Source organism: Aythya fuligula, chromosome W (genome assembly GCF_009819795.1).
Source record: "Aythya fuligula isolate bAytFul2 chromosome W, bAytFul2.pri, whole genome shotgun sequence".
NCBI classification, from domain to species: domain Eukaryota; kingdom Metazoa; phylum Chordata; class Aves; order Anseriformes; family Anatidae; genus Aythya; species Aythya fuligula.
Window position 1 is genome coordinate 16,349,727 of NC_045594.1, and position 26,914 is coordinate 16,376,640.

The 26,914-nt window shown below is 44.8% G+C and overlaps 1 protein-coding gene across 4 annotated transcripts in view; it reads right to left on the reverse strand.

The window, feature by feature from the left end:
• The window catches only part of LOC116501371 (chromodomain-helicase-DNA-binding protein 1-like), a 92,674-nt gene that overhangs the window by 64,435 nt on the left and 1,325 nt on the right, over positions 1-26,914 (reverse strand). For all 4 annotated transcript variants that reach the window (XM_032206882.1, XM_032206879.1, XM_032206883.1 and 1 more), the window contains exon 2: positions 25,881-26,085. In XM_032206882.1, the coding sequence (XP_032062773.1) occupies positions 25,881-25,933 (53 nt within the window). In that variant the 5' untranslated portion in view covers positions 25,934-26,085. The remainder of the gene's footprint in view (positions 1-25,880; positions 26,086-26,914) is intronic.

A 26,914-nucleotide genomic window follows, 5' to 3' on the forward strand; every position in this document is an offset into this window, starting at 1 on the left:
AAAGACAAACAAAACAAAGGTAGAGGGGTGGGGGTAGGGAACTGCAACTGAAATAAACCATATTGGGCCAAACAAGTTGCCAATATTCTGAAAAACAAACTAGATACAGGAGAGAACTGGTAAAGACCAAAGGGAAAAAAAAAAAAAAAAAAAGAAAAAAAAAAACTTTCTAATGTATCTAGATAAATAAGCAAAATTCATGTCAATACGATACACAGTTGATGGGAAATTTTAACGATTTAATGTTTTTCAAGACAGGAATTAAGTGGCAAGTACAAAAAAAGGATTGTGAAATAGTAGGAAAAAAGTCTAAATAGATAGTGTAAATAGTTGTTCAGTAGTTGAATCTAAAAAGCTAAACTGAAATCTTTTCCTTTCTGAATAGATCAACTAGCTATCTTCTATGCTCTCCAGTAAGTAATACCAATCCACCAACAAATGTAGTTCATACAATATTCAGTGTTCAGACAAAATACATAGACTCTATATCTTGCCAACATTGCCTCTTAACAATGGCTGCCTGGAAATGGATCCCCCACTGGGCTTAGTGCTTATTATGTTGATCCTGCTATCTCATGATCCCTGCTTCTCAAAATAAATTGACCTGATTCAAACATGAGCAGGGTAATATTACCAGACTGCATATCAACTAATAGTAACATCTGAAAAGAGCAAAATTTTCAAACTCAGTATTTAACTCAATTATTAATAAATACAAAACTACAAAAACAAATTGGTAACTAGAAGAAAGAAGGATGAGGACACAAAGAAAGGAAATTACAAGAAACAAGATCATAAAATCATAGAATATCCCAAGTTGGAAGGGACCCATAAGGATCATCAAGTCCAACTCCTGGCACCACACAGGTCTGCCCAAAAGTTTAGACCATGTGACTAAGTGCACAGTCCAGTCACTTTTTAAATTCAGACAGGCTTGGTGCAGTGACTACGTCCCTGGGGAGCCTGTTCCAGTGTGCAACCACCCTCTTGGTGAAGAACCTCTCCCTGATGTCCAGCCTAAACTTCCCCTGCTTCAGCTTAACACCATTCCCGCAGGTCCTATCACTGGTGTTTACAGAGAATAGGCCAGCTGCCTCTCCACTCCCCCTTGCGAGTGTGTTGGGTCTGTCGGAACTCTTTCGAGTGGGGCCCCGAGCAACAACAGGCCTTTGAACAACTCAAACAAGAAATAGCTCGTGCAGTAGCCCTTGGGCCTGTTCGTACCAGACCAGCTGTGCAAAACATACTTTATACTGCAGCTGGGGAGCATGGGCTCACCTGGAGCCTCTGGCAGAAGACCCCAGGAGAAACTCCAGGCCAACCTCTGGGGTTCTGGAGCCGGGGCTATCGAGGATCAGAAGCCAATTACACCCCAACTGAAAAGGAAATATTAACAGCATATGAGGGGATTCGAGCCGCTTCAGAAGTTGTGGGTACAGAAGCACAACTCCTCTTGGCCCCACGGCTACCTGTGTTACATTGGATGTTCAAAGGGAAAAGCCCCACTACACACCATGCAACCAACGCTACGTGGAGTAAGTGGGTAGCGTTAATTACACAGCGGGCTCGAATGGGGAAACCTAATCGCCCAGGAATCCTGGAGGAGATTATGGACTGGCCGGAGGGCAGGGATTTCAGAGCACTGACAGAAGAGGTAACTCATGCTGAAGAGGCACCACCATACAATGAGTTGCCAGAAGACAGAAAGCAGTATGCGTTGTTCACTGACGGATCCTGCCGTGTGGTAGGGAGCCATCGGAAGTGGAAAGCTGCTGTGTGGAGTCCCACATGACAAGTTGTGGAGGCCATGGAAGGGGAAGGCAAGTCGAGTCAGTATGCAGAAGTGAAAGCCATACAACTGGCCCTAGAAATTGCTGAAAGAGAAAAGTGGCCAGTTCTCTATCACTACACTGACTCATGAATGGTAGCAAATGTTCTGTGGGAGTGGCTGCGACAATGGAAACAGAACAACTGGCAGCGCAGAGGTAAACCTATCTGGGCTGCTACCCTGTGGCAATATATTGCTGCCCGGGTAGAAAACCTAGCTGTAAAGGTATGTCATGTAGATGCCCATATGCCTAAGAATCATGCCACCGAAGAACATCAGAACAACAAAGAAGAAGATCGAGCTTTGAAAATTGAAGTAGCTCAGGTGGACCTGGACTGGGGACGTAAGGGTGAGCTGTTTGTAGCTCGATGGCCAATGAAACATCAGGACATCTGGGGAGGGATGCCACATACAGATGGGCCTGCCAAGGTAAACATTACATACTCACCATGGTAGAAGCAACTACTGGGTGGCTGGAAACATATCCAGTGAATCATGCCACGGCCCGAAACACTATCTTGGGCCTGGAAAGACAAGTGCTATGGCGACATGGTACACCAGAGAGAATTGAGTCCGACAATGGGAGTCACTTCCGAAACAATTTGGTCACTTCCTGGGCCAAGAGACATGCCACTGAGTGGGTGTATCACATCCCTTATCACCCACAAGCCTCTGGGAAGGTTGAGAGGTACAATGGACTGTTAAAAACTATGCTGCGAGCATTGGGTGCTGGGACGTGGAAACATTGGGATATAAATCTACCGGAGGCCACTTGGCTAGTTAACAACAGGGGGTCTGACAGCCATCCTGGTCCTGCTGAAACAAAACACCTGCACACTGTGGGAGAAGCTAAAGTCCCTGTAGTGCATGTGGGAAAGTGGATGGGGAAGGCAGTGTGGGTTGCCCCTGCCATGGGAAAAGGCAAACCCACTCGTGGGATTGTCTTTGCCCAAGGACCAGGGTATACCTGGTGGGTAATGCAGAAAGATGGTGGGTAATGCAGAAAGTGTGTGCCTCGAGGAGATTTAACACTGGGAGAAAATTAATCTGTCATCCAAGTTATGTGTTGTAGGAGGACACTGCAGAACCAACGACAGGTCAACTTCGCAAGGAACCGGGCAAGTGCAACAGTGATGTGAGCTAAGCTGGTGCTGGTATCAAGAAAACCAACTTCGCCTGCCCTGAGTGACCACTTTGACAGATGAAGCTGAAACCATCAACAGTTTTTATGAACATTTTGGGAAAAGACCTATGGAATGAAAGGAAGTACAGACATATAAATGCTTCAATGGACAGAAAACAATGGTGATGAGAACATCTATATATTAAACTGTACCTGATTGTGACACAAATATTATGGAATAAGGGGTGGAGGTTGTGCTGGGTCTGTCTGAGCTGGAGTCACCATTTCCCTGTGCAGCCCACACAGTGCTGTGCTCTGCACTTGTAGCTGGAACAGCACTGATATCACTCCAGTGTTGTGTCTATTGCTGCATAGTGCTGGCACAGCATCAGGACTCCTTCCAAGCCCCCAAGAGCCAGCAGGCTGGGGGTGGGCAAGTGATGGGGAGGGGACATAACCAGGGCAGCTGACCTAAACTGACCAAAGGGATATTCCATAACACCTGATGTCACACTCAGCAATAAAAAGGGGGGCTCTTGTGGGGGAGAGGGTTGTTCCTCCTGAACAACCACTACGCATTTTGAGGCTCTGCTTCCCAGGACGTGGCCGAACATCGCTCATTGATGGGAAGTAGAGAATAATATTTTTCCCCTCTCTCTGTGCTTCTGCGCGGACTTACTGTTTCTTTTGTTTCTTTTTTTTCCTCCCCATTCCCTTTCCCTTTAATTAAACCTTTCTCATCTCAAACCTCGACTTCTCTGTGTTGTATTTTCTCCCCCTTCCTCTTTGAGGAGAGGGGGAGTGAGAGAGCAGTTGTGGTGGAGCTCGGCTGCCAACCTGAGTAAAACCACCACAGCGAGTTAGTTGTGGACTGCGATGAGGTCCCCCCTCAGCCTCCTCTTCTCCAGGCTGAACAGGCCCAGTGTCCTCAGCCACTCCTCATATGTCTTCCCCTCTACGCCTTTCACCATCTTCATCGTCCTCCTCTGGACACTCTCCAACAGTTTTATGTCCTTTTTTTTACTGTGGTGCCCAGAACTGCACATGGTATTCGAGGTGAGGCCACACCAGCGCAGAGTAGAGCGGGACAGTCACCTCCCTCGACTGACTAGCAATGCCGTGCTTGATGCATCCCAGGATATGGTTGGCCCTCCTGGCTGCCAGGGCACACTGCTAGCTCACATTCAACTTCCTGTCAACCACAACCCCTAGATCCCTCTCTGCAGGGCTGCTCTCCAGCATCTCGTCGCCCAGTCTGTACGTAAAGCCAGGGTTGCCCCATCCCCAGTGCAGGACCCAACACATGCTTTTGTTAAACTTCATGCAGTTGGTGATCGCCCAGCTCTCCAATCTGTCCAGGTCTCTCTGCAAGGCCTTTCTACCCTCATCAGAGTCCACAACTCCTCCAAGTTTGGTGTCGTCGACAAATTTGCTCAAAACACCTTCTAGTCCTACATCCAAATCATTTATAAAAACATTGAAGAGGACTGGCCCCAAAATGGAGCCTTGAGGGACCCCACTAGTGACCATCCGCCAGCCAGATGTGGCCCCATTTACCACAACCCTTTGAGCCCTGCCCGTCAGCCAATTGCTCACCCATCGTATGATGTTTTTGTTAAGTTGTATGCTGGACATTTTGTCCAGTAGGATCCTATGGGAAACCATGTCAAAAGCCTTGCTCAAGTCCAAAAAGATCACATTGGCTGGTTTCCCTTGATCGACTAGACAGGTGATCTTATCATAAAAGGAAATCAAATTTGTTAGGCAGGACCTACCCCTCATGAACCCATGTTGGCTGGGACCAATGACTGCATTGTCCCCCAGGTGTGCCTCAATAACTTCAAGAATCATCTTCTCCATAATTTTACCAGGCACTGACGTGAGACTGACAGGCCTGTAATTGCTAGGGTCTTCTTTCTTACCCTTCTTGAAAATTGGCAAAAAGCATTTGCCAGCTTCCAGTCTACTGGGACCTCTCCAGATTCCCAAGACCATTGAAAAATAATTGAGAGGTCACCCGATGACATTAGCCAGCTCTTTGAGCACCCTGGGATGGATCCCATCCGGACCCATGGACTTGTATGGATCCAGGCGGAGCAGCAAATCCCGCACACGTTCAGGGTCGGTTGGGAGTTTGTCATTCCCACCATCATGGTCCTCCCGCTCAGGGCACCCAGGGTCCCGAAGCCCATCATCAGCATTGAAGGCAGAGGTGAAGAAGGCATTAAATGTCTCTGCTTTGCCAGTCTCATTGTCTGTGAGGAGACCTTCCCCATCAAGTAGCAGACCTACGTTTTCTTCGGTCCTCCTTTTTCTGTTCACATATCTAAAAAAAACATTTTTTATTGTCTCTCACAGACATGGCCAGCTTCAACGCTAGTTGGGCTTTGGCCCCACGAATTTTCTCCCTACAAACACGAACAGCATTCCTGTATTCCTTCCTCATCGCCTGACCCTCCTTCCAGCAGCCATACACTTCCTTTTTCCATCTAAGCTCCATTAGAAGATCCTTGGTCAGCTAGGCCAGCCTTCTGCCCCACCTGCCTGCCTTCCAATACTTTGGAATCACCTGATCTTGTGCTTTTAGGAGGCAGTGCTTAAAGACTGACCAGCTTAAAGACTGATGGACGCCAATGCCTTCAAAAGCAGCTTCCCAGGGGACCTTGCTGACTAGTTCCCTGAGCAGCCTGAAGTCTGCTCTCCCCACATCCAGGGTTGAAGTTTTGGTGGCAGCTTTCCTTCTGTCACCATAAATTCTAAACTCAACCACTTCATGGTCACTGTGACCGAGGCGGCCACCAATTGCCACATCTCCCACAAGACCCTCTCTGTTTTGCAGCAACAGATCAAGGAGGGCACCTTTCCTAGTTGACTCCCTTAGCACCTGCACTAAGAAGTTATCATCTAGGTGCTTTATGAACCTCCTGGACTTGCTCGTGTCAGCCATGTGGTGATCCTAGTTGATGTCTGGCAAGTTGAAATCCCCCATAAGGACATAAGGACAAGGGGAGTTGATCTTGTGGCATCTCTTAGTTCCTCAAAGAATAATTCATCAGCGTTGTCGTCCTGGCCAGGTGGTCTGTAATAGACTCCCACTACGACATCCCCTTTATTTGTTCGTCCCTTAATCCTTACCCAGAAGCTCTCAACTTTGCCATCCCCAACTTGAAGTTCCACGCAGTCCAGCCCATGCTTCACATACATTGCCACCCCACCACCTCACCTACCCTGTCTGTTCCTCCTGAAGAGCCTGTAACCATCTATTGCAGCACACCAGCCACAGGACTCATCCCACCAGGTTTCGCTTATGCCAATGATGTTGTAGCTGTGGGACTGGGCCAAGACTTCTAGCTCGTCCATTTTATTCCTCATACTGCGTGCGTTTGTGTAGAAGCACTTCAAATGCGCTTCCCTACACACAGCACCTTGTGGAGCAGACCAAAGGACCTCTCTGGCACACAGTCCCTCTGATTCTAGTGCACCATCCCTTAGCTCATCACCAGCATGCCTGGTTTTATCCCCTTCCCCTTCAACTCTAGTTTAAAGCCCTATCTATCAGCCCTGCCAGCTCCTGAGACAAAATCCTTTCCCCCCTCTGAGAGAGGCGCATCCCATCTGGTGACAGCAGGCCTGGTGTCACGTAGACTTTCCCATAATAGAAAAACCTGAAGTTCTGTCGGTTGCACCAGTCCCGAAGCCATGTGTTAATGTGGTGAGCCCGCTTGTCAGCATTGATCCCCCCTATCAGAAGGACAGAGGCAAACACAACCTGTGCCCCTGATCCTTTAAGTAGTCGCCCCAAAGCCCTAAAGTCCCTTTTGATCGCTCTCGGACTTCTCCTTGCTACCTCGTCATTACCAGCCTGAAAGACCAGTAGCAGGTAGTAGTCGGTGGGCCGTACCAGTTGCTTGACTTTCTTAGCTAAGTCTCCCCGGGGCTCGGGTGAGAGACAACAGACTTCCCTGTCGGTTGGGTCCGGTTGGCATATCGGGCCCTCTGTCCCTTTCAAAAGGGAGTCCCCCATGACAATAACCCTTTTCTCTTTCTTGACAGACGATGTAGCAATGCAGGGGGTAGGTTGCCTTGCCTTAGGCACCCTCTCCAAATGGAACTGGCTTTCGTTTACTTCATTGTTCTAACTATGGTGTTCTAGAGCCTTGTACCTGTTACATAAGGGTAGATGGGAAGGTGAGGTGGGCAGGGACAGGATTCGCCTACCACCCCGAACAGGAACCTGCCTCCATTCCCCCCCGTGGCCTAGGTCCCCTCTTACTGCCTGGTGGGATGAGGGGACTTTTGTCTTCTGCGTAGCAGGAGGCACCTGTGCTGCGGCAGGCTCCTGAGTCTGTCTCAGAGAGGGTAGAGTACACCTCCACCAGTCAATTTCCCTCTCTGACTCCCTGATGCTCCTGAACCTGTTCACCTCCTCCCGAAGGTCTGCTACCTGTTTGAGCAGCTCTTCAACCTGGGCACACCTCCCACAGGCATAACCCTCACTGCTGCTGTCAGATACAGACAGAAGACTCGGGCACACCCTGCAGCCCAAGACCTGGATGGCAGTGTGTTTCCCCGAGCCCTCCCTCAGAGTAGCCACATTGGTGACTGCAGCTGGAGAGGCCACGGTTTTCTGCCTGGTTGATACCATGGCCAGGTTTCTTGCAAGCAGGCTACCAGTATCAGTACCGAAGGGAGAGACCGCTGCAAGAGAGTGACGAGGGGCCCTCCCTGCTCGCCCTGCCTGCAGGAACTGCTGCGCCACGCCCTTCTGACACACCACACCCTGCTTGCCAGTCTTGGTCGGCGTGCTCCTGGTCACTCGAACTCCCTAGGGGCTGCTTTTGAACAGCCGGGGAGGGGGCGCTACTGACTCCGCCTACGCATCGTCAGCCTCCCTCGCGAGAGCTGTCGGGTCCTGGCAGCTCTCTCAACTGCTTCGAGTGGCCTCGATGCTGGGAAAAAAAAAAAAAAAAAAAAAGTCCTGCCTGTCTCGATCCCCCGCTCCGCTGCAGAACGCGTCTGCCCCGGAGCTGATCACCTCAGCAAGATGAAAAAATCAAATAATAAGGTTCATTACAGTTCTTTTAGGACTACCCTAATTATATCATCTACAAAGGAAGAATGCAGGATGACTACCGTAAACTAATGGCTAATATTGCTGGGTTTTCTTTTTTTTTTTTCTTCAAAACAAGGCATTGCTAAAACAAATTATGAAACACAATATCAATATTCACAAAGAATCACAGAAGGCTGAGGTTGAAAGGGACCTCTGGAGATCATCTGGTCCAAGCCTCCTGCTCAGGCAGGGACACCTAGAGCAGGTTGCTCAGGACCATGTCCAGGTGGCTTTTGAAGATCTCTAAGAAGGGAGACGGTACTGGGTCTGGCTGTGATGGAGTTAACTTTCCCTGCAACAGCCCATATAGTGTTGTGCTCTGCACTTGTAGCTAGAACAGCCCTGGTATCACACCAAAGTTCTGTCTTCTGCTGAGCATTGCTGTCACAGCATCAAGACTCTCTCCAAAGCCCCCAAAGCCAACAGGCTGGGGGTGGGCAAAAAGTGGGAAGGGGATATCACCAGTGCAGCTGGTGGGATATCAGCTGCACTGATGCAGTGGGATGGGAAATCTACCTCAACCCCAGAGGCACAAAATAAAACAATCAATCAAAAAATTGGGTTCTTCCAGGAAAATGGCTGCTCCAGTTTCTAGTGGGAGCAGAGGGGTTGATCTTATTTCTGATTTTATTGAAAAAGACATCTGATTGACATTTCCATGAAGTGAGTAATGAATACTATTACAAGAATAGAGGAGGCTGCCTCCAGCCAGGTGGAGGAAAATGACAACCAGGTTTACCAGACTGTGTGGATTTGGTGGTCTGGCACATAAAACACACAGGAGTTGAAGGTTCTAGTGGACACCAACTCACTGTGCATCCTAATGCCAAGCTATAAAGGGGCAGAACCTATTTGTATTTCTGGAGTCACAGGGAGATCCCAACAGCTAACTGTACTGCAGGATGAAGTGAGAATAACTGGGAATGAGTGGCAAAAGCACTGTGACTGGTCTGGAGGCTCTGTGCATTCTTAACATACACCAACCTCAGGAGAGGGTACTTCAAGGACCCAAAAGGGTTCCGGTGGGCTTTTGGTATAGCTGCCTTGGAGACAAAGAAGATTAAACAGCTATCTACCTTACCCAGTCTCTCAGAGGACCCTTCTGTTGTAGGATTGCTGAGGGTCAAAGAACAGCAGATGCCAATTGCTACCACAACGGTGCAGCAGCAGCAATATCATACAAACCAAGACTCCCTGATTCCCATCCATAAGCTCGTTCATCAACTGGAGAGCCAAGGAGTGATCAGCAAGACTCATTCACCTTTCAATAGTCCCATATGGCCAGTGCAAAAGTCTAATGACGAGTGGAGACTAACAGTGGACTATCGTGGCCTGAACGAAGTGACGCCACCACTGAGTGCTGCAGTGCCGGACATGCTGGAACTTCAGTATGAACTTGAATCGAAGGCAGCCAAGTGGTATGCCACAATTGATATCGCTAATGCATTTTTCTCCATCCCTTTAGCAGCAGAGTGCAGGCCACAATTTGCTTTCACTTGGAGGGGAGTCCAATATACTTGGAATCGGCTGCCCCAGGGGTGGAAACACAGCCCTACCATTTGTCATGGACTGATCCAGTCTGCGCTGGAACAGGGGGAAGCTCCTGAACACCTGCAGTACATCGATGACATTGTGTGGGGTGACACAGCAGAGGAAGTTTTCGAGAAAGGGAAGAGAATACTCCAAATCCTTCTGGAATCTGGTTTTGCCTTCAAACAGATTAAAGTCAAGAGACCTGCACAGGAGATCCATTTTTCTTAGGAAAAAAATGCATATAATAAACTACAGTCTGATTATAAGCCCTCTCTATCAAATGACCCAGAAGAACAATTTCAAATGAGGCCCTGAGCAATGAGAAGCCTTTGAACAAATTAAATGGGAGACAGTTCATGCAGCTGCCCTTGGGCCAGTCTGTGCAGAACAAGGTGTAAAGAAAAAAAAAAAAAAAAGAAAAAAAAAAGTACTCTACACTGCAGCTGGGGAGGATGACTCCACCTGGATTGTCTGGCAGAAAGAGCATGACGAGACTCAAGGTCAACCCCTAGGGTTACAGAGTCGGGGATATAGAGGATCCGAGACCCGCTATACTCCAACCAAAGAAGAGATATTGGCAGCATATAAAAGAGTTCCAGCTGCTTCAGAAGTGGTTGGTACTGAAGCACAGCTCCTCTTGGAACCCCAACTGCCAGTGCTGGGCTGTATGTTCAAAGGGAGGGTCCTCACCCAACATAACATCAGTTCCCTCATGTGTGGAAAGTGCATCACACTGATTACACAACAGGCTCAAATAGGAAACCCAAGATTCCCAGGAATCTTGGAAGTGACTGTGGACTGGCCAGAAGACAAAGTTTTCAAAATGTCACCAGGGGAGGAGGTGATGTGCTGAAGAAGCCCCACTGTATAAAAAGCTACCAGAAAACAAGAAGCAATATGCCCTGTTCACTGATGGGTCCTGTCATATTGTGGGAAAGCATCGGAGGTGGAAGGCTGCAACTCGTCCTACACGACAAGTTGCAGAAACTGCTAAAGAAGAAGGTGAATCAAGCCAATTTGCAGAAGTGAAGGCCATCCAGCTAGCTTTAGATATTGCTGAACGAGAAAAGCAGCCAGTTCTCTATCTCTATACTGATTTATGGATGACGGCAAATGCCCTGTGGGGGTGGTTACAGCAATGGAAGTAAAACAACTGGCAGCACATTGACTAACCCATCTGGGTAGCCACACAGTGAAAAGATATTGCTGTCTGAGCAGAGAAACTACCTGTAAAAGTACACCATGTAGATGCTCACATGCCCAAGAGTCAGGCCACTGAAGAACATCGAAACAACCAGCAGGTGGATCAGGCTGCTGTCGTGGTTTAACCCGGCTGGCAGCTAAATACCACGCAGCCGTTCGCTCACCCTCCCCCCTCCCTCTCTGGGACAGGGGAGAGAAATGGAAAGTGAAGCCCGTAAGTTGAGATAAAGACAGTTTAATAAGACGGGAAAATAATAATAACAAAATAATAATAACAATAATAATAATAATAATAATACAATGATGATAATAGTACTACTACTAATAATATGTACAAACAAGTGATGCACAATGCAATTGCTCACCACCCGCTGACCGATGCCCAGCTTAACCCCGAGCAGTCCGGCCCCCTCCCCCCGGCTAGCCACCCCTATATATTGTTTAGCATGACGTCAGATGGTATGGAATACCCCTTTGGCTAGTTTGGGTCACCTGTCCTGGGTCTGTCCCCTCCCAGCTCTTACTGCACCCCCAGCCTGCCTGTTGGCAGGACAGAGCAAAAGTCTGAGGTGTCCTTGGCTTGGTATAAGCACTGCTCTGCAACAATTAAAACATCGGGGTGTTATCAGCACTCTTCTCATCCTAAGCCAAAACACAGCATTCCACCAGCTACTAGGAAGAAAATTAATTCTGTTCTAACTGAAACCAGGACATCTATCCACCCCTTATTCCATACCATTTATGTCATGCTCAGGTTACACTCTTTTCCATACATTCTAATTAGTCACCTATAGTAGTCATGGTAGTGATAACATACAGTATTATATAGTAATTAACATGGTACAATTCAGTTCATGGGCTATTCTCACCCAGTATTAAATCTCCTTGAGGTACACACCGGACCTCTCCGTTCTTTTGCATCACCCACCAAGTGTATCCAGGTCCCTGAGCGAAAACAATTCCACGAATGGGTTTGCCTTTTCCTGAGGCAGGAGTAGCCCAGACTGTTTTACCCAGCATATTTCTTACATGCACTACATGAACTTTATCCCCATCTACAGTACGTAACAGGTTTGATTGGGCAGGTCCAGCTCGGTTGGCAGATCCCCTAGTATTGACTAGCCAGGTGGCCTTTGCCAAATGCGTATCCCAATTTTTGAATGTCCCAGCGCCCATTGCTTTCAATGTAGTCTTTAACAGTCCGTTGTATCGTTCAACTTTCCCGGAGGCTGGTGCATGATAGGGGATGTGATACACCCACTCAATACCATGCTCTTTGGCCCAAGTGTCTATAAGGTTGTTTCGGAAATGAGTTCCATTGTCTGACTCTATTCTTTCTGGGGTACCATGTCGCCATAGTACTTGCTTTTCAAGGCCCAGGATAGTGTTCCGGGCGGTGGCATGAGGCACAGGATATGTTTCCAGCCATCCGGTGGTTGCTTCCACCATTGTAAGTACGTGGCGCTTGCCATTGCGAGTTTGAGGGAGTGTGATGTAATCAATCTGCCAGGCCTCTCCATATTTATATTTCAGCCATCGTCCTCTATACCAAAGAGGCTTTGACCGTTTGGCTTGCTTGATTGCAGCACATGTTTCACAGTCATGAATAACCTGTGCTATAGCGTCCATGGTCAGGTCCACCCCTCGATCACGAGCCCATCTGTATGTTGCATCTCTACCTTGATGGCCTGAGGTGTCATGGGCCCATCGGGCTATAAATAATTCACCTTTATGCTGCCAATCCAGATCCACCTGAGCTACTTCAATCTTAGCAGCCTGATCCACCTGCTGGTTGTTCTGATGTTCTTCAGTAGCCCGATTCTTGGGCACATGAGCATCTACGTGACGTACTTTCACAGCCAGGTTCTCTACCCGAGCAGCAATATCTTGCCACAATGCAGCAGCCCAGATGGGTTTGCCCCTACGCTGCCAGTTGTTTTGCTTCCATTGCTGTAACCATCCCCACAGGGCATTTGCTACCATCCATGAATCGGTGTAGAGATAGAGAACTGGCCATTTTTCTCGTTCAGCAATGTCTAAAGCCAGCTGAATGGCCTTCACTTCTGCAAACTGACTCGATTCACCTTCTCCCTCAGCAGCTTCTAAAACTCGTCGTGTAGGACCCCATACAGCAGCCTTCCATCTTCGATGCTTCCCCACAATACGACAGGACCCATCAGTGAACAGGGCATATTTCTTTTCATTTTCTGGTAACTGGTTGTACAGTGGGGCTTCTTCAGCACGACCCACCTCCTCCTCTGATGATATCCCAAAGTATTTACCTTCTGGCCAGTCCATAATCACTTCCAATATTCCTGGGCGACTGGGGTTTCCTATTTGAGCCCGCTGAGTAATCAGTGCAACCCACTTGCTCCACGTAGCATCAGTTGCATGATGCGTAGAAGAGACCCTTCCCTTGAACATCCAGCCTAGTACTGGCAATCGGGGTGCTAGGAGGAGCTGCGCTTCAGTACCGACCACCTCCGAAGCAGATCGAACTCCTTCATATGCTGCCAATATCTCCTTTTCAGGTGGAGTATAGCGGGCCTCAGATCCTCTGTATCCCCGACTCCAAAACCCCAGGGGCCGACCTCGAGTTTCCCCAGGTTCTTTCTGCCAGAGGCTCCAGGTGGGGCCATTCTCCCCGGCTGCAGTGTAGAGCACATTCTTTACATCTGGTCCTGTTCGAACTGGCCCAAGGGCTACTGCATGGACTATTTCCTGCTTGATTTGTTCAAACACTTGTCGTTGTTCAGGGCCCCATTCAAACTCATTCTTCTTACGGGTTACTTGGTAGAGCGGGTTTACAATCAGACTGTAATTTGGGATGTGCATTCTCCAAAACCCCACAACACCTAGGAAAGTCTGTGTTTCTTTTTTGTTAGTTGGTGGAGACATAGCTGTTATTTTGTTGATCACATCCATTGGGATTTGACGACGTCCATCTTGCCATTTTATTCCTAAAAACTGGATCTCTCGTGCAGGTCCTTTGACTTTATTTTGTTTTATGGCAAAACCGGCTTTCAGAAGGATTTGGACTATTTTCTTCCCTTTCTCGAAAACTTCCTCTGCTGTGTCACCCCACACAATGTCATCGATGTACTGCAGGTGTTCAGGAGCTTCCCCCTACTCTAGTGCAGACTGGATCAGCCCATGGCAAATGGTAGGGCTGTGTTTCCACCCCTGGGGCAGCCGATTCCAAGTATATTGGACTCCCCTCCAAGTGAAAGCAAATTGTGGCCTGCACTCTGCTGCTAGAGGGATGGAGAAAAATGCATTAGCGATATCAATTGTGGCGTACCACTTGGCTGCCTTCGATTCAAGTTCGTACTGAAGTTCCAGCATGTCCGGCACTGCAGCACTCAGTGGTGGCGTCACTTCGTTCAGGCCACGATAGTCCACTGTTAGTCTCCACTCGCCATTAGACTTTCGCACTGGCCATATGGGACTATTGAAAGGTGAATGAGTCTTGCTGATCACTCCTTGGCTCTCCAACTGACGAATTAGCTTATGGATGGGAATCAGGGAGTCTCGGTTAGTGCGATATTGCCGCCGGTGCACAGTTGTGGTAGCGATTGGCACTTGCTGTTCTTCGACCCTCAGCAACCCCACAACAGAGGGGTCCTCTGAGAGGCCAGGCAAGGTAGATAATTGTTTAATGCCTTCTGTCTCTAAGGCAGCTATACCAAAAGCCCACCGGAACCCTTTTGGGTCCTTGCAATACCCTCTTCTAAGATAGTCTATGCCAAGGATACATGGAGCATCCGGGCCAGTCACAATGCGGTGCTTTTCCCACTCATTCCCAGTCAGACTCACTTCAGCCTCCAATACAGTCAACTGCTGAGATCCGCCTGTCACTCCACAAATATAGATGGGCTCTGGTCCCCCCGAGCAGTCCGGCCCCCTCCCCCCGGCTAGCCACCCCTATATATTGTTTAGCATGACGTCAGATGGTATGGAATACCCCTTTGGCTAGTTTGGGTCACCTGTCCTGGGTCTGTCCCCTCCCAGCTCTTACTGCACCCCCAGCCTGCCTGTTGGCAGGACAGAGCAAAAGGCTGAGATGTCCTTGGCTTGGTATAAGCACTGCTCTGCAACAATTAAAACATCGGGGTGTTATCAGCACTCTTCTCATCCTAAGCCAAAATACAGCATTCCACCAGCTACTAGGAAGAAAATTAATTCTGTTCTAACTGAAACCAGGACAGCTGCTAAGATTGAAGTGGCTCAGGTGGACCTGGACTGGCGACATAAGGGTGAATTATTTATAGCTCGATGGGCCCAAGACACCTCAGGCCATCAAGGAAGAAATGCAACATGCAAATGGGCTCATGATCGAGGGGTGGACCTGACCATGGACACTATAGCACAGGTTATTCATGACTGTGAAACATGCTGCAGTCAAGTAAGCCAAGCGGTTAAAGCCTCTGTGGTATGGAGGATGATGGTGAAATATAAATATGGAGAGGCCTGGCAGACTGATTACATCACTCCCTCAAACCCACAATGGCAAGCACCACATACAACGGTGAAAGCAACCACTGGATGGCTGGAAACATATTCCATGCCCCACACCACCGCCCAGAACACTATCCTGGGCCTCAAAAAGCAAGTCTTATGGTGACATTTAACCCCGGAAAGAACTGTTGGTGAGATCAAGGTCCAGCAGAGCAACTCTCCTCATCTGCCCCTCTATCATTTGTAGAAGGAAGTTATCATCAATCCATTCCATGAACTTCTTTGATTGCTCATGCCCTGCTGTGTTGTCCCTCCAACAGATGTCAGAATGTTTGAAGTCCCCCCACAAGGACCGGCACTTGTGAAGGTGAGGTTGCTCCTATCTGTCTGTAGAGGGCCTCATCTGCTTAGTGTTCCTGGTCAGGCGTCCTATAGTAGATCCCCACTATAATGTTACCTAACCCATTCCTCCCTTTAATCCTAAACCATAAACTCTCAATTTACTACTCATCCATCCTGAGACAGAGCTCCATGCGCTCCAGCTACTCTCTCACATAGAGGGCAACTCCCTCTCCTCATTCTCCCCAGCCTGTCCTTCCTAAAGAGAGTGTATCCTTTATTTGCAACACTTCAGTCGTGAGAATCATCCTACCATGTCTCCCTGATCTCAACAAGATCATAGCCCTGCAACTGCACACAGACTTCTAGCTCATCATGGTTATTTCCCTTACCACATGCATTAGTATACAGGCACTTAAGAGGGGAACTGCAGCATATCTGGTTCCTAGAAAGGTTTGGAGGTTTGGGGAGATTTTTAGATAACAGCACCTTGTAGTCATTTTTGTGCTAACCTACAAATGCTGGAGGTGACTCTGCTTAAGCCCCATTTTGTGATCCCTCCGTCACATCACCCCATGCCCTCTGTTCAGTAACCCTGTCCATTGCTCCCTCACAGGGCTGCTGGTAACCCTCTCCCTCCCCCGTCATTACTAGTTTAAAGTCCTCATGAGGTCAGCCATCCTACTGGGAAACAGGATGCCTCAGTTTTTGCCCCTCTTAGCGAGGCAGATCCCATGTATCCCAAGCAGCTGATGATCTTCAAAAGGGGTTCCATGTTCAAAGAACCAAACCCCTGTCACTGACACCAGTTCAAAAGCCAATTATTCATAAAAACATTGGATCATAGAATGGCTAGGGTTGAAAGGGACCTTAAAGATCATCTAGTTCCAACACCCCTGCCATAGGCAGCGATGCCACCTGCTAGATCAGGTTGCTCAGGGGCTCATCTAACCTGGTCTTGAACAACTCCATGGACAGGCATCCACAACCTCTCTGGGCAACCTGTTCCAGTGCCTCACCGCCCTCTGAGTAAAGAATTTCCTCCTAACCTCTAATCTAAATCTCCCCTCTTTTAGTTTAAAACCATTCCCCCTTGTCCTGTCATTATCTGATTGAGCAAAGAGTCACTCTCCATCTGTGTTTCTTTTTTGTAAGTCCCCTTTAAGTACTGAAAGGTCGTAATGAGGTCACCCCTGAGCCTTCTTTTCTCCAGGCTGAACAGCCTCAACTCCCAGTCTTTCTTCATAGGAGAGGTGCTTCAGCCCCTTGATCATCTTCGTGACCCTCTTCTGGACCTGCTCTAACAGGTCCACATCCTTCTTGTGCTGGGGGCCCCAGACCTGGATGCAGTACTCCAAGTGGGGCCTTACCAGGACAGAGTAGAGGGGGACAATCACCTCTCTCGACCGCTGTTGATGCAGCCCAGGATGCAGTTGGCCTTCTGAGCCGCCAATGTACACAGCTGGCTCATGTCAAGCTTCTCATCCAATAGAACTCCCAAGTCCTTCTCTGCAGGGCTGCTCTCAATGAGTTCTCCAGCCAGTCTGTACTCCTGTCTGGGATTGCCCTGAGCCAGGTGCAGCACCTTGCACTTGGACTTGTTGAACCTCATTTAGTTAATGTGGGGCCACTTCTCAAGCTTGACCAGGTCCCTTTGAATGGTATCCCTTCCTTCTTTGATATCAACTGCACCACTCAGCTTGGTGTCATCTGCAAACTTGCTGAGGGTGCACTCAATCCCATTGTTACTGATAAAGATTAAATAATACCATCCCAGGACAGACCTCTGAGGTACACCACTCATCACTGGCCTCCACCTGGACAGAGAGCCAAGACAAGTCAAGCCAAGTCCTTATCCGCTGAATGGTCCACCCATCAAGTCCATCTCTCTCCAATTTGGAGATCACGATGTCATGTGGGACCATGTGAAAGGGCTTGCAGAAGTCCAAGTAGATGACATCAGTCGGTTTTCCCTTGTCAACTGATGCATCATAGAAGACCACCAGGTTGGTCAGGCACAATTTATCCTTTGTGAAGCCATGCTGGCTGTCTTGGATCACCCCTTTGTCTTGCATGTGCCTTGACATTGCTTCCAGGAGGGCCTGTTCCATGATCTTGCCAGGCACAGAGGTGAGGTTCACCAGTTTGTAGTTCCCTGGGTCCTCCTTTCTACCCTTTTACAAATTATTGACTTTTACTATCAGTGGCCTACTTCTCATACCTTTCCCCTCTGTAGCAGTACTAAGGAGAAAAATACATGATTTAAAAAGTTTCAAATTTACTGATAAAAAGTACCTATTGGAGTTCAAGCACAGAAGACTAGTACATACTGCATAGAGCTTACTTGAACTCTAGTCACCCAAAGCAATGCAGATGCATCCAACTACACTAAACTTCCTGCCTGTGCACTCTCATGTGTACCACATTCCCAGAGGTCTTTATGTAACTACAGCACACAAAAAATAGACAAGATTAATAATAGCTGTGACTTCATTTTTACTGAAGCTTAGAAAAACTTGCTTATTCACTGGCTAAAGGATAACCAGCTATGGATGGCTCTGAGGACTACCAGCACACATTTAATGTCATGTGTTCTTACTGCAGAGTCTGTTTCTACCTTAAGCTTCAGTAGAATTTAGGCTTGGAGGCATAACCCCTACAAAGACAGTATTATAATCCCAAAATCAAAAGTTTGTATTCACAGAGGACATAGGAAGTAGAGCAATATATGAGCACATTTTACATTGAAGATACACTATGGATTGCTGAGACTGTACAAGCAGCACTGCATGACACGCAGTACTTAAAACCCCAATATCCACAATAATCTCTTTATCAAAGGACTTTCCTCTAAGAAATTTAATGGACCAACAATAACATTGATTAGGAATGCAAGGCAAAACACACTCTACAGGAAATGCTACAGGGTACTCAGTTTTCAGCATAAAACAAACAAACCCACCCTTTTCCAAACATCATAGAGAACATATACATTTTTCTTTCTACCACTGAGATCACTGCAGTCTAAGAACTAGAATAGAAGTTTATGCCAAGGCAAACCACTAGCTGTCTCATATTTCCAAGTGCAGACTGTGTCCTTGTTTTACCTTCAAAGAAATTATCTTTTTCTTAATTCCTAATAACAATATTCTTTCACAAAGTGTAAAGCTGATTTGTCAGCATTTCAAGCTATGACATTCAACTTTATAAGATTTTTTTTTTAAAAAGAACTAATTACTAGTATATTGCAATTTCAAATGATTTTACAGGAACATAGGTGTCATGAAAAGTCTTAAGAACAAGGTACTCAGTTTAGTCACACTCTCTGCTGTCTCGCAGAGATTATTTTTTCTTAAGCCTAGGGGAAACATAGATATATACACACACCCCTCCATCCATACACACACACACCTATAAAATTGAAAACTTATTCCCTTATCAAGCTATTTGAATTCTGCAGCCATTAAAAGAAAACTTTGTAACAGCACCACAAACAACAACTAATTACTGTCTATCAAAACTACTTACCTATTCAAACAGAAGTTGAATGGAAATTTTCAGCCTAAGATTCATTTCTTAATTATCTTTAAAAGGTAACTACTTACGCATCAGAATGAACAAACGAAAGAAAAAGATTTTGTTTTGTTTTGTTCTTATTAACCTCTCATAAGGAACAGTTTCAGATTGGCATCAGTCAGAATACCAATTTGCATCGTCAACTTCTGAAATAAAGTAACGTTTTATTTGTTTTTCAAATAATACTTGTAAGAAAGCAGCAATGATAAAAAACACAGACCTATCTAATTTTCTAAAACCAAAAGATGTCTCAAAAATATGCCAAGACTTGCTTGGAACAAAAAAAGAAGTGTTATCTAAAGAGGAGAATAAAAAAAAAATCCCCCCAAAAAACAGAAAAAGAAGTTTGTCTGCAGGATTCTAGTCATGTATCTTAAGCAGTATCCAAAATAAAAACTAGGGTTTTGAAAATTACATCTTACTGAAGAACTACTGTAGTAAGTTTTCAATTTCAAATTCTTTTCAACACAGCTACTAGCAATTTGATATACCACGTCAATTCACTATCCACCCATCCTTTTCTGGCACTTGGCATTTGTGGATGCAACTTCACTGGGATGTATCTTTACTTGGCCTTTTTTTTTTTTTTTTTCCCTTTAGTTCACTTGACTAGTGCCGACCTAGTAGAAATTTAACAAGGAGTCATTACTTCTCAGTATAACCTAAGAATGGCCCAGATTCACCTTGCCTCAGGACTCAAATATAACCAACCTTTTAGCTACAATATTTTAGCTAATGGATTCTGGTTTTCTTTCATGAATACTCCACCCAGTCTCCCCCCATTTTACTGCAAACACAAAACAACTGGCACACTACTAAGAAGTAAAAAACAAAAAGACACTTTTTCCCTAACACAGACACATTTAGCAAGCTTTAGTTATTAAAAAAGCATATAAGTCTCTAAACCCTGTCAGGGAATTACCTATAAGACTCTACCACATGAGTAATGTATTGGGTTTATACAGCAAGATTTTCGTAGCATGGGGCTGCAGGGGTGGCCTCTGTAAGAAGAGTCCAGAAGCTGCCCAGTGTTACATAAGGGCCAGTTTCAGATGGCTCCAAAAGGGACCTGCTGCTAGCCAGAGCCAATCCAGTAAGCAATGCTGTTTGTGTCTCTGTGAGAGCAAATTTAAGAAGGGGGGGGGGGGGGGGGGGGGGGAAGATGCAACACAGCAGCTGGGAAAATGAGGAGTGAGAAACAGCCTTACAGACAGCAAGGCCAGTGAAGGAGGGGGAGGAGGTGCTCCAGGCACCAGAGCTGAAGTTCCCCTGCGGCCTGTGCAGAGGACCATGGTGGAGCAGGTTGTCTCCCTGCAGCCCACGGGCACCATGGCAGAGAAGATCTCCACACTGCAGCCCATGGAGGGAGCCCACAGGGGAGCAGATAGATCTGACCTGAAGGAGGCTGCGGCCTATGGAGAACACCCTCCGGAGCAGACTCCAGACCAGACCATGGAAAGGAGCCCATGCAGGAGCAGGTGATCTGGTGGAAGCTGCCACCTGCAGGTAAGGGACCCCACACTGGAGCAGGGGAAGAGATTGACCATGAAGGAGCAATGGAGACAAAGTGTTACAAACTGACTACAACCCCCATTTCCTATTCCCCTGTATTGCTTGGGGGGAGGACATAGAAGATGGCTGTTTGGGGGAAGTTGCTTTTAGTTTCCTCACTGTTCTAGCTTGTTAGTAATAGGTAATAAATTACCTTAATCTCCCTATGCTGAGTCTGTTTTTGCCTGTGACAATAATTGAGTGATCTCCCTGCCTTTATCTCAACCCTTGAGCCCTTTTCATCATATTTTCTCCCCCTTTCCCTTTGAGAAGTAGAAGAGAGCAGTTGTGGTGGAGTTCAGATGCCCATTTGGGTAAAACCATCACAGATTTTATTCAGATTAAACCTCAGTGATTTTGATGCTAACCCTTCAATCACCCTGATAACTGTTGAGAGGGATAGCACAGCAGGGCATAGGCAATCCAGGAGGTTTCTGGAATGCACCGATAACTTTCTTCTCCAAGGGATAGAGGAGCCAACAAGGAGAGGTGCTATGCTGGACCTCACTCTCACCAACAAGGAGATGCTGGTGGAGAATGTGAAACTCAAGGGCAGCCTTGGCTGCAGTGACCATGAAATGGTGGAGTTCAAGACCCTTAGGGCAGAGAGGAGGGTGCACAGCTCGCTACCCTGGACTTTGGGAGAGCAGACTTTGGCCTCTTCAGGGATCCGCTTGGTAGTGTGAAATATGTTCATCTGATTCGTGTCAGTATGGAACAATGCTAGGGCTGCATGGTATGATGAATGTGACCTTCTGTCTTACATACCCTTGTATAAGCACAAGTCTAAGAAAAACAGAGTGGCTAATGTATATAGTTCTTGTATCTTGCAAAGGAATGTTTTAGCAAGTCGTGTCAATAGAGAGCTTGAAGGGAAATGTATTTGTAGGCTTTTCCTTTAAGTCTCTGATATCTGGGGGGGTTTCAGAATAACTGCTAACTATTATGACTATTGCACGGGACATTATGCAAGTCTCTGATATCTGGCCAGGAGATTAAGGAGACGGGGAGAGCTGAAGAACAACTAAAAGACAAAGCTTGCAGGGGACGCTGCACAAGTCTCTGACATAGAGCCAAGTTGGACAAAGGAGAAGGACAAGAGGGAGGAAGACTATGAGCCTTCAGCATGAGAGACCCCCAGAGGGACCACCGGAGACTGATACGCATGCTCCAGTAGGAGGGTTCGGATTCCAGAAACTAATTATAATAACCCTGTTGGTTTTTTTAGAAGTAGTAATGAATATGTATTAGCCTAGGAGCATAAAAAACAGCTGCTTGATGTAACTGGTGTGCGTCTTGGTGGAGCAGAGACTCCCGGCGCACCCAGCGCTGTTTGCTTACCTCTATTCCTTTAATAAATTGTAAACTTTGATTATAGTCCTATTTTGAAGACTGAGCCATTTATTACAGTAGAGTCCCATGTAATAATGCCCTGGGGGGGAAGAGGGGCCCCAAGAAAGCTGGTTAATATTCAAGGATCACCTCTTCTAAGCTCAGTGATGCATCCCAACATTTGGGAACTGAAAAAAATCAGCAGGAATCCCAAAGCCAAACTAGAGTCTACATACACAATGAAAGCTGTATCATCAATTTAGAATTTATTCTTTTAACAGAAAAAGGTTCTAGACAGAAATACTTGTGTGTTTTGTTTTTTTTGATGAATATTCTGTCTGAACTGTAAGATGAAGAGAAGCGTGTTTTTTGTTTTTGTTTTTGTTTTTTTAAACTTAGACCAACATATCTGATAATGCTCAATTCCATGACAAATTTTCTTGGTAAAAATCACAACTTGCTAATCAAAGAGAAGACTATTACTAACAAAAGCAAAGAGCTTGCTTCATCCACTAGCCCTTCACATTAAGTTCTATGTACAGTTTCCTTCACCTTTCAGGTATTTTTTCTGATCTCAGGAGTCTTCTGCATTAAAATATACAGATATATCCATACTTTAAGGTATATACTCTTGTGGTGGTGTGTTAAGCTTGGCTGTCTGCCAGACCTCCACCCAGCCACTCTCTTACTCCCCCCTCCTCAACAGGGCAGGGTGAGAAAATAAGATGGAAGAGCTTGTGGGTCAAGATACAGACACAGAGATCACTTACCAATCACTGTCATGAGCAAAACAGTCTCAACTCAGTGAAAATTAATGTAGTTTACTGCCAATTAAAATTTAAGTAGGATAGTGAGAAAACAAGAAAAATGGTTCCATTGCCAAGCCAGCTGGGACTGGCTTTGTCCAACACAGGGACAGCCCCAGTCTCTTCTCAGAGACCACCCCAGCAGCACCCTGCTACCAACACCTTGCCACATAAACACAATACAATTCTCTATACATGCACAGTTTTTAATTTTTATTATTATTTCCTATCAGACATCTACCAAAAAGAAACCAATAGATAAGAATACTTCTGTAAGTATGCTCATGTTTTCTTGAAAGCAGGATCCTAGAGTAGTAGCTTTCAATTTATCCTTTTAATCTTCTGTGGATGAGTTTATACAGCAAATTCAAGCCTGCTGACAAAGAGCTGGTTTTACTTAACTGTCTTTTGTGGTCCACAGACTATTAAATCAACAAAGCAAATTAAATCCACAGAAATTACTGCACTGTCGTAACATCAGCTTTCAAGAATGTAAACAATGATAAGGATATTTGGTGCAAGAAACCACTTTCTGCTTACTAAAAAAAAAGGAAGTACAATGCACCCCAGCCAGCTACTTTCCAAATGGGGTATACTGAGTATACTCCTTTTTACCTACAGAGTAGGTCTGCTCAAGCGCTCCATGTCTTGTTCTACAGGAAACATAGGAGAATCAAAGAGATGGGAAGTCAGATTGCTATTCAACGTTTCACTTCTGCATTCCCTGTTCTTATTACTAGGTAACTAATATGTATTTACTCCTATTCAAGTTTGCAACAGAATGCTTTCAAGAACATACACAAAAACACTTTGCTTAACTTTAAAAGTTTCTCGGAGTATTGCTATTAAGTTTTCTGCTTATATTTACTTGCTATCCAGATGAACATTATCTGTGATATTTCACCTAGAACTACTAAAAACAATCCAAAACAGTGATTTATAATAAAGAAAAAGCCGAAGAGTAGATTCCACTGTAATTATTACACAAATTCTAACATCAAGCAGCAAGATTAGTTTAGTGTTTGTCAGTTCACAATCTTTGCCATGCCTGGTACTAGCACATACTTATAGCTTCAGAGGTTGCTAACATGGCCAAGGAAAGTCCAAACAGTACAACAATTATTCAACTGTGAAAATACAAGAGATTCACTTCTACTTGTAGCAAAACAAAACTTCAGGCTCAGCATCTGCAGCAATGGAAAGATTTCTGGTCATCTACCAAACAGATGAAGAGATTCAAGAGTGGAAAGGAGCATAGGAGCATGGCAAATTGCCCTTTCCTTTCCCACATGCTTCAGAAATGCCTTTTCACTGCCAGTCACAGGGAATAGAAGACAGCTACAGTTCCTTACCACAGTGCTGGCCGTTTATATATAATCTAAGGTTTCCAATTAGCCCCTTCTCTAGCCCTCCTATTGCTGAGAATACTACAAGCTTTCCACAATTTCTGCAATTCATTATAAGAGTTTCTTTAAAACAATGTAAACTCCTTTTATAATAGTTATTTTAATAACATAAATTGGCTCAATTCTTTAAAACAGGAAATTTCACTCTTCCTGATTGCAAATGGTAAACATGCAAATATGCTTTCTGACATCTGCCTGTGAATTCAGTAGGCTACAGGGTTAATGATTAATAAAAAACTAGGGAAAAAAAGTTTTATTTTTTTTTTTTTTTTAAAAAAAGTTTTAAAATAGCTCAACAGCACATTTAAAACGCAGAACAAAGTCTCACTTCACCAGCAACTATCAAGTTCCAAGTAATTTGCTGATATTTACTTTTAATAAAATTGTTCAGGAAGCTTTAATGATATTTATTTAGTTTAGTCTTATGAGAATTGCTACAGCTTTTAAATAACTTTGATATACCGGTATTTTTATATCAAAGTGGTCATAGCTTGATATGAAGTAATTTTCCTACATTATTTTTTTAGCTAGGTGGCTTTTTTCAAGTAGTAAAACCTTTCATAAATACAAGGTCAGAGTTGTCCCCAAAAAATTAACGTTTGTTGAAGGACTTATTTATAATTCTCTAAAAAGTTCAGAAGATTAGCTTTATTCACATTTCTATTTTGTTCATATTCCTCTATTCAACTGACAAAGCTTGTTTTGTTTATTTGTTTTATGTAACTGGGAATGTTTTGCCACTTAGTAGAAATAAATTTGTTTGCTAATTAGACAAGTACCATCTTTACTGGAAGCAGAGATCTTTATTTAAAATAAATTAGAGTTTACAAATTATTCACAAGATCCAAAGTTTATTATCTTTCTAGAATATTCCTAGGTATAACAAGAATAATGACATCAAAAGAATACACAAGAGTTGTCAAAAGTTTCTTTAATTTTACTGTTCATAAATTTCCTAGAGATTTGCACCTAATATCAGCTAAACATTTCTCTCTTCCCCATCTTCCCACCCCATTACTCACATAGTGAATAGATTTTTTTTTTTTTTTTTTTTTTTAAATTAGGAAAACAGTTGGGAAAGTTGTACTTCCATTTTGGAAACCAAACATGAATTTAACACTTTCCATTATACTGCTTTCACAGCTCAACAAAGAAGGAAGCCTCATAAAGTAGCACATATCAAAAGCTAGAATTAACAACTCATTGTTCCAGCTTTAGAGATAGTCCAGTTCAGGGCTTATACAGCATATACTATGCATGCATGCCCTGCACTTCATAGACATGGAGTCTTATTTTAACATTTCAATCCAATCTGTTTCAGCTTTTAACACTTACGGCAACTTTTGAGGAAAAAAAAAGAGTAACACTGATACAGTTCTAATACTAGTTAAGTTCTATTCTGTAAGGTATATCCATGATTATTAGTTATTAAACAAAACTATATGAAACTAACAAGCAGATTAAGCAGACATAAAAAAGCATAGCCAGTCCTCCTAAACATGGCTTGTTTGCTCACTAGGAAGTTTTGGCACAAAATTAAAAGGTAAAGCAGTTCTATTAAACAAAATATAAGAGAATACACAACCAGGGACTGAAACGACAAAGTGCTTACCTTGACTCTCCACTACTGTTTCTTACACGTTCTTCATCACTGTGCCCATTCATTGTAAATATTAAGAAGTTTAAAAGATAAATAGAAGTCACTCAGGTTACAAGGTGGATGTCAAGAATCCACTTCCTGGTACTCTGTGTTTTCCAGGTGATGTGTTTATTCAACCGTTCTTTGCATGCATTCAAGTTTTTTTTCCCAAAATTACCTAAAGTAATAAAACAACATGCATAATTTTAAACACAATTTGAAATATTTGATGGCTACAACTGAAAGATACTGAAAATTACCTGTCCCATCACACCAATGCTAGAAGGGTGTATCTCACATTTTAACTGAAAAAATATATTTTGTTATACTACACTGAAAAAAATAAATAACTAAATGAAATACATGAAATGCACAGAAGGAAAGACCTTTTTTGCAGTTGGGCAAAAAACTATCAGGTCCCAGCCATTATATGTTCTTTTATGCAACTTTTAATTGATTGTACTACAAGTTCTGCAAAACCACTAGCTGCAGAATAGTTGCTGGTCTGCCCACAGACCAGCTTTGAAAATACTATTCTTTTAAGTATTTTGGGTTGAGAAGAGTGGCTTACCATGTATCCGCATTATACCAGGTGGCATGATTTTTGCTATAGTACTATCTTAAGAACAACCAGATCTAAGTTTTAAAGGAAAACAGCCTCCCCAAATGCAAAAATATAAACTACAGATATTAATGCTCTGCTAAGATCTGAAAAGTGAAATTATTTCATGCACAAAAAATTTCCAGACACAGACATAATGCTTACATCCAGTCGAGGGCAGAGGCTGGAAAATAAGGACCGTCCCTATTAAAAACAAAAAAGAAACAAAAACAAAACAAAACAAACAAAAAAAAAAAAACACACACAGCTCAACTACACCAAGCAAACAAGATCCCACAGGTGGAATGACTGTCATTTCACATACACAAACATCTTCAATCAGTTCACTAGCTTCAGATACACCTACAAAAAGTTTAGACTCACTTTAAATGTAGTGCAAGTATGA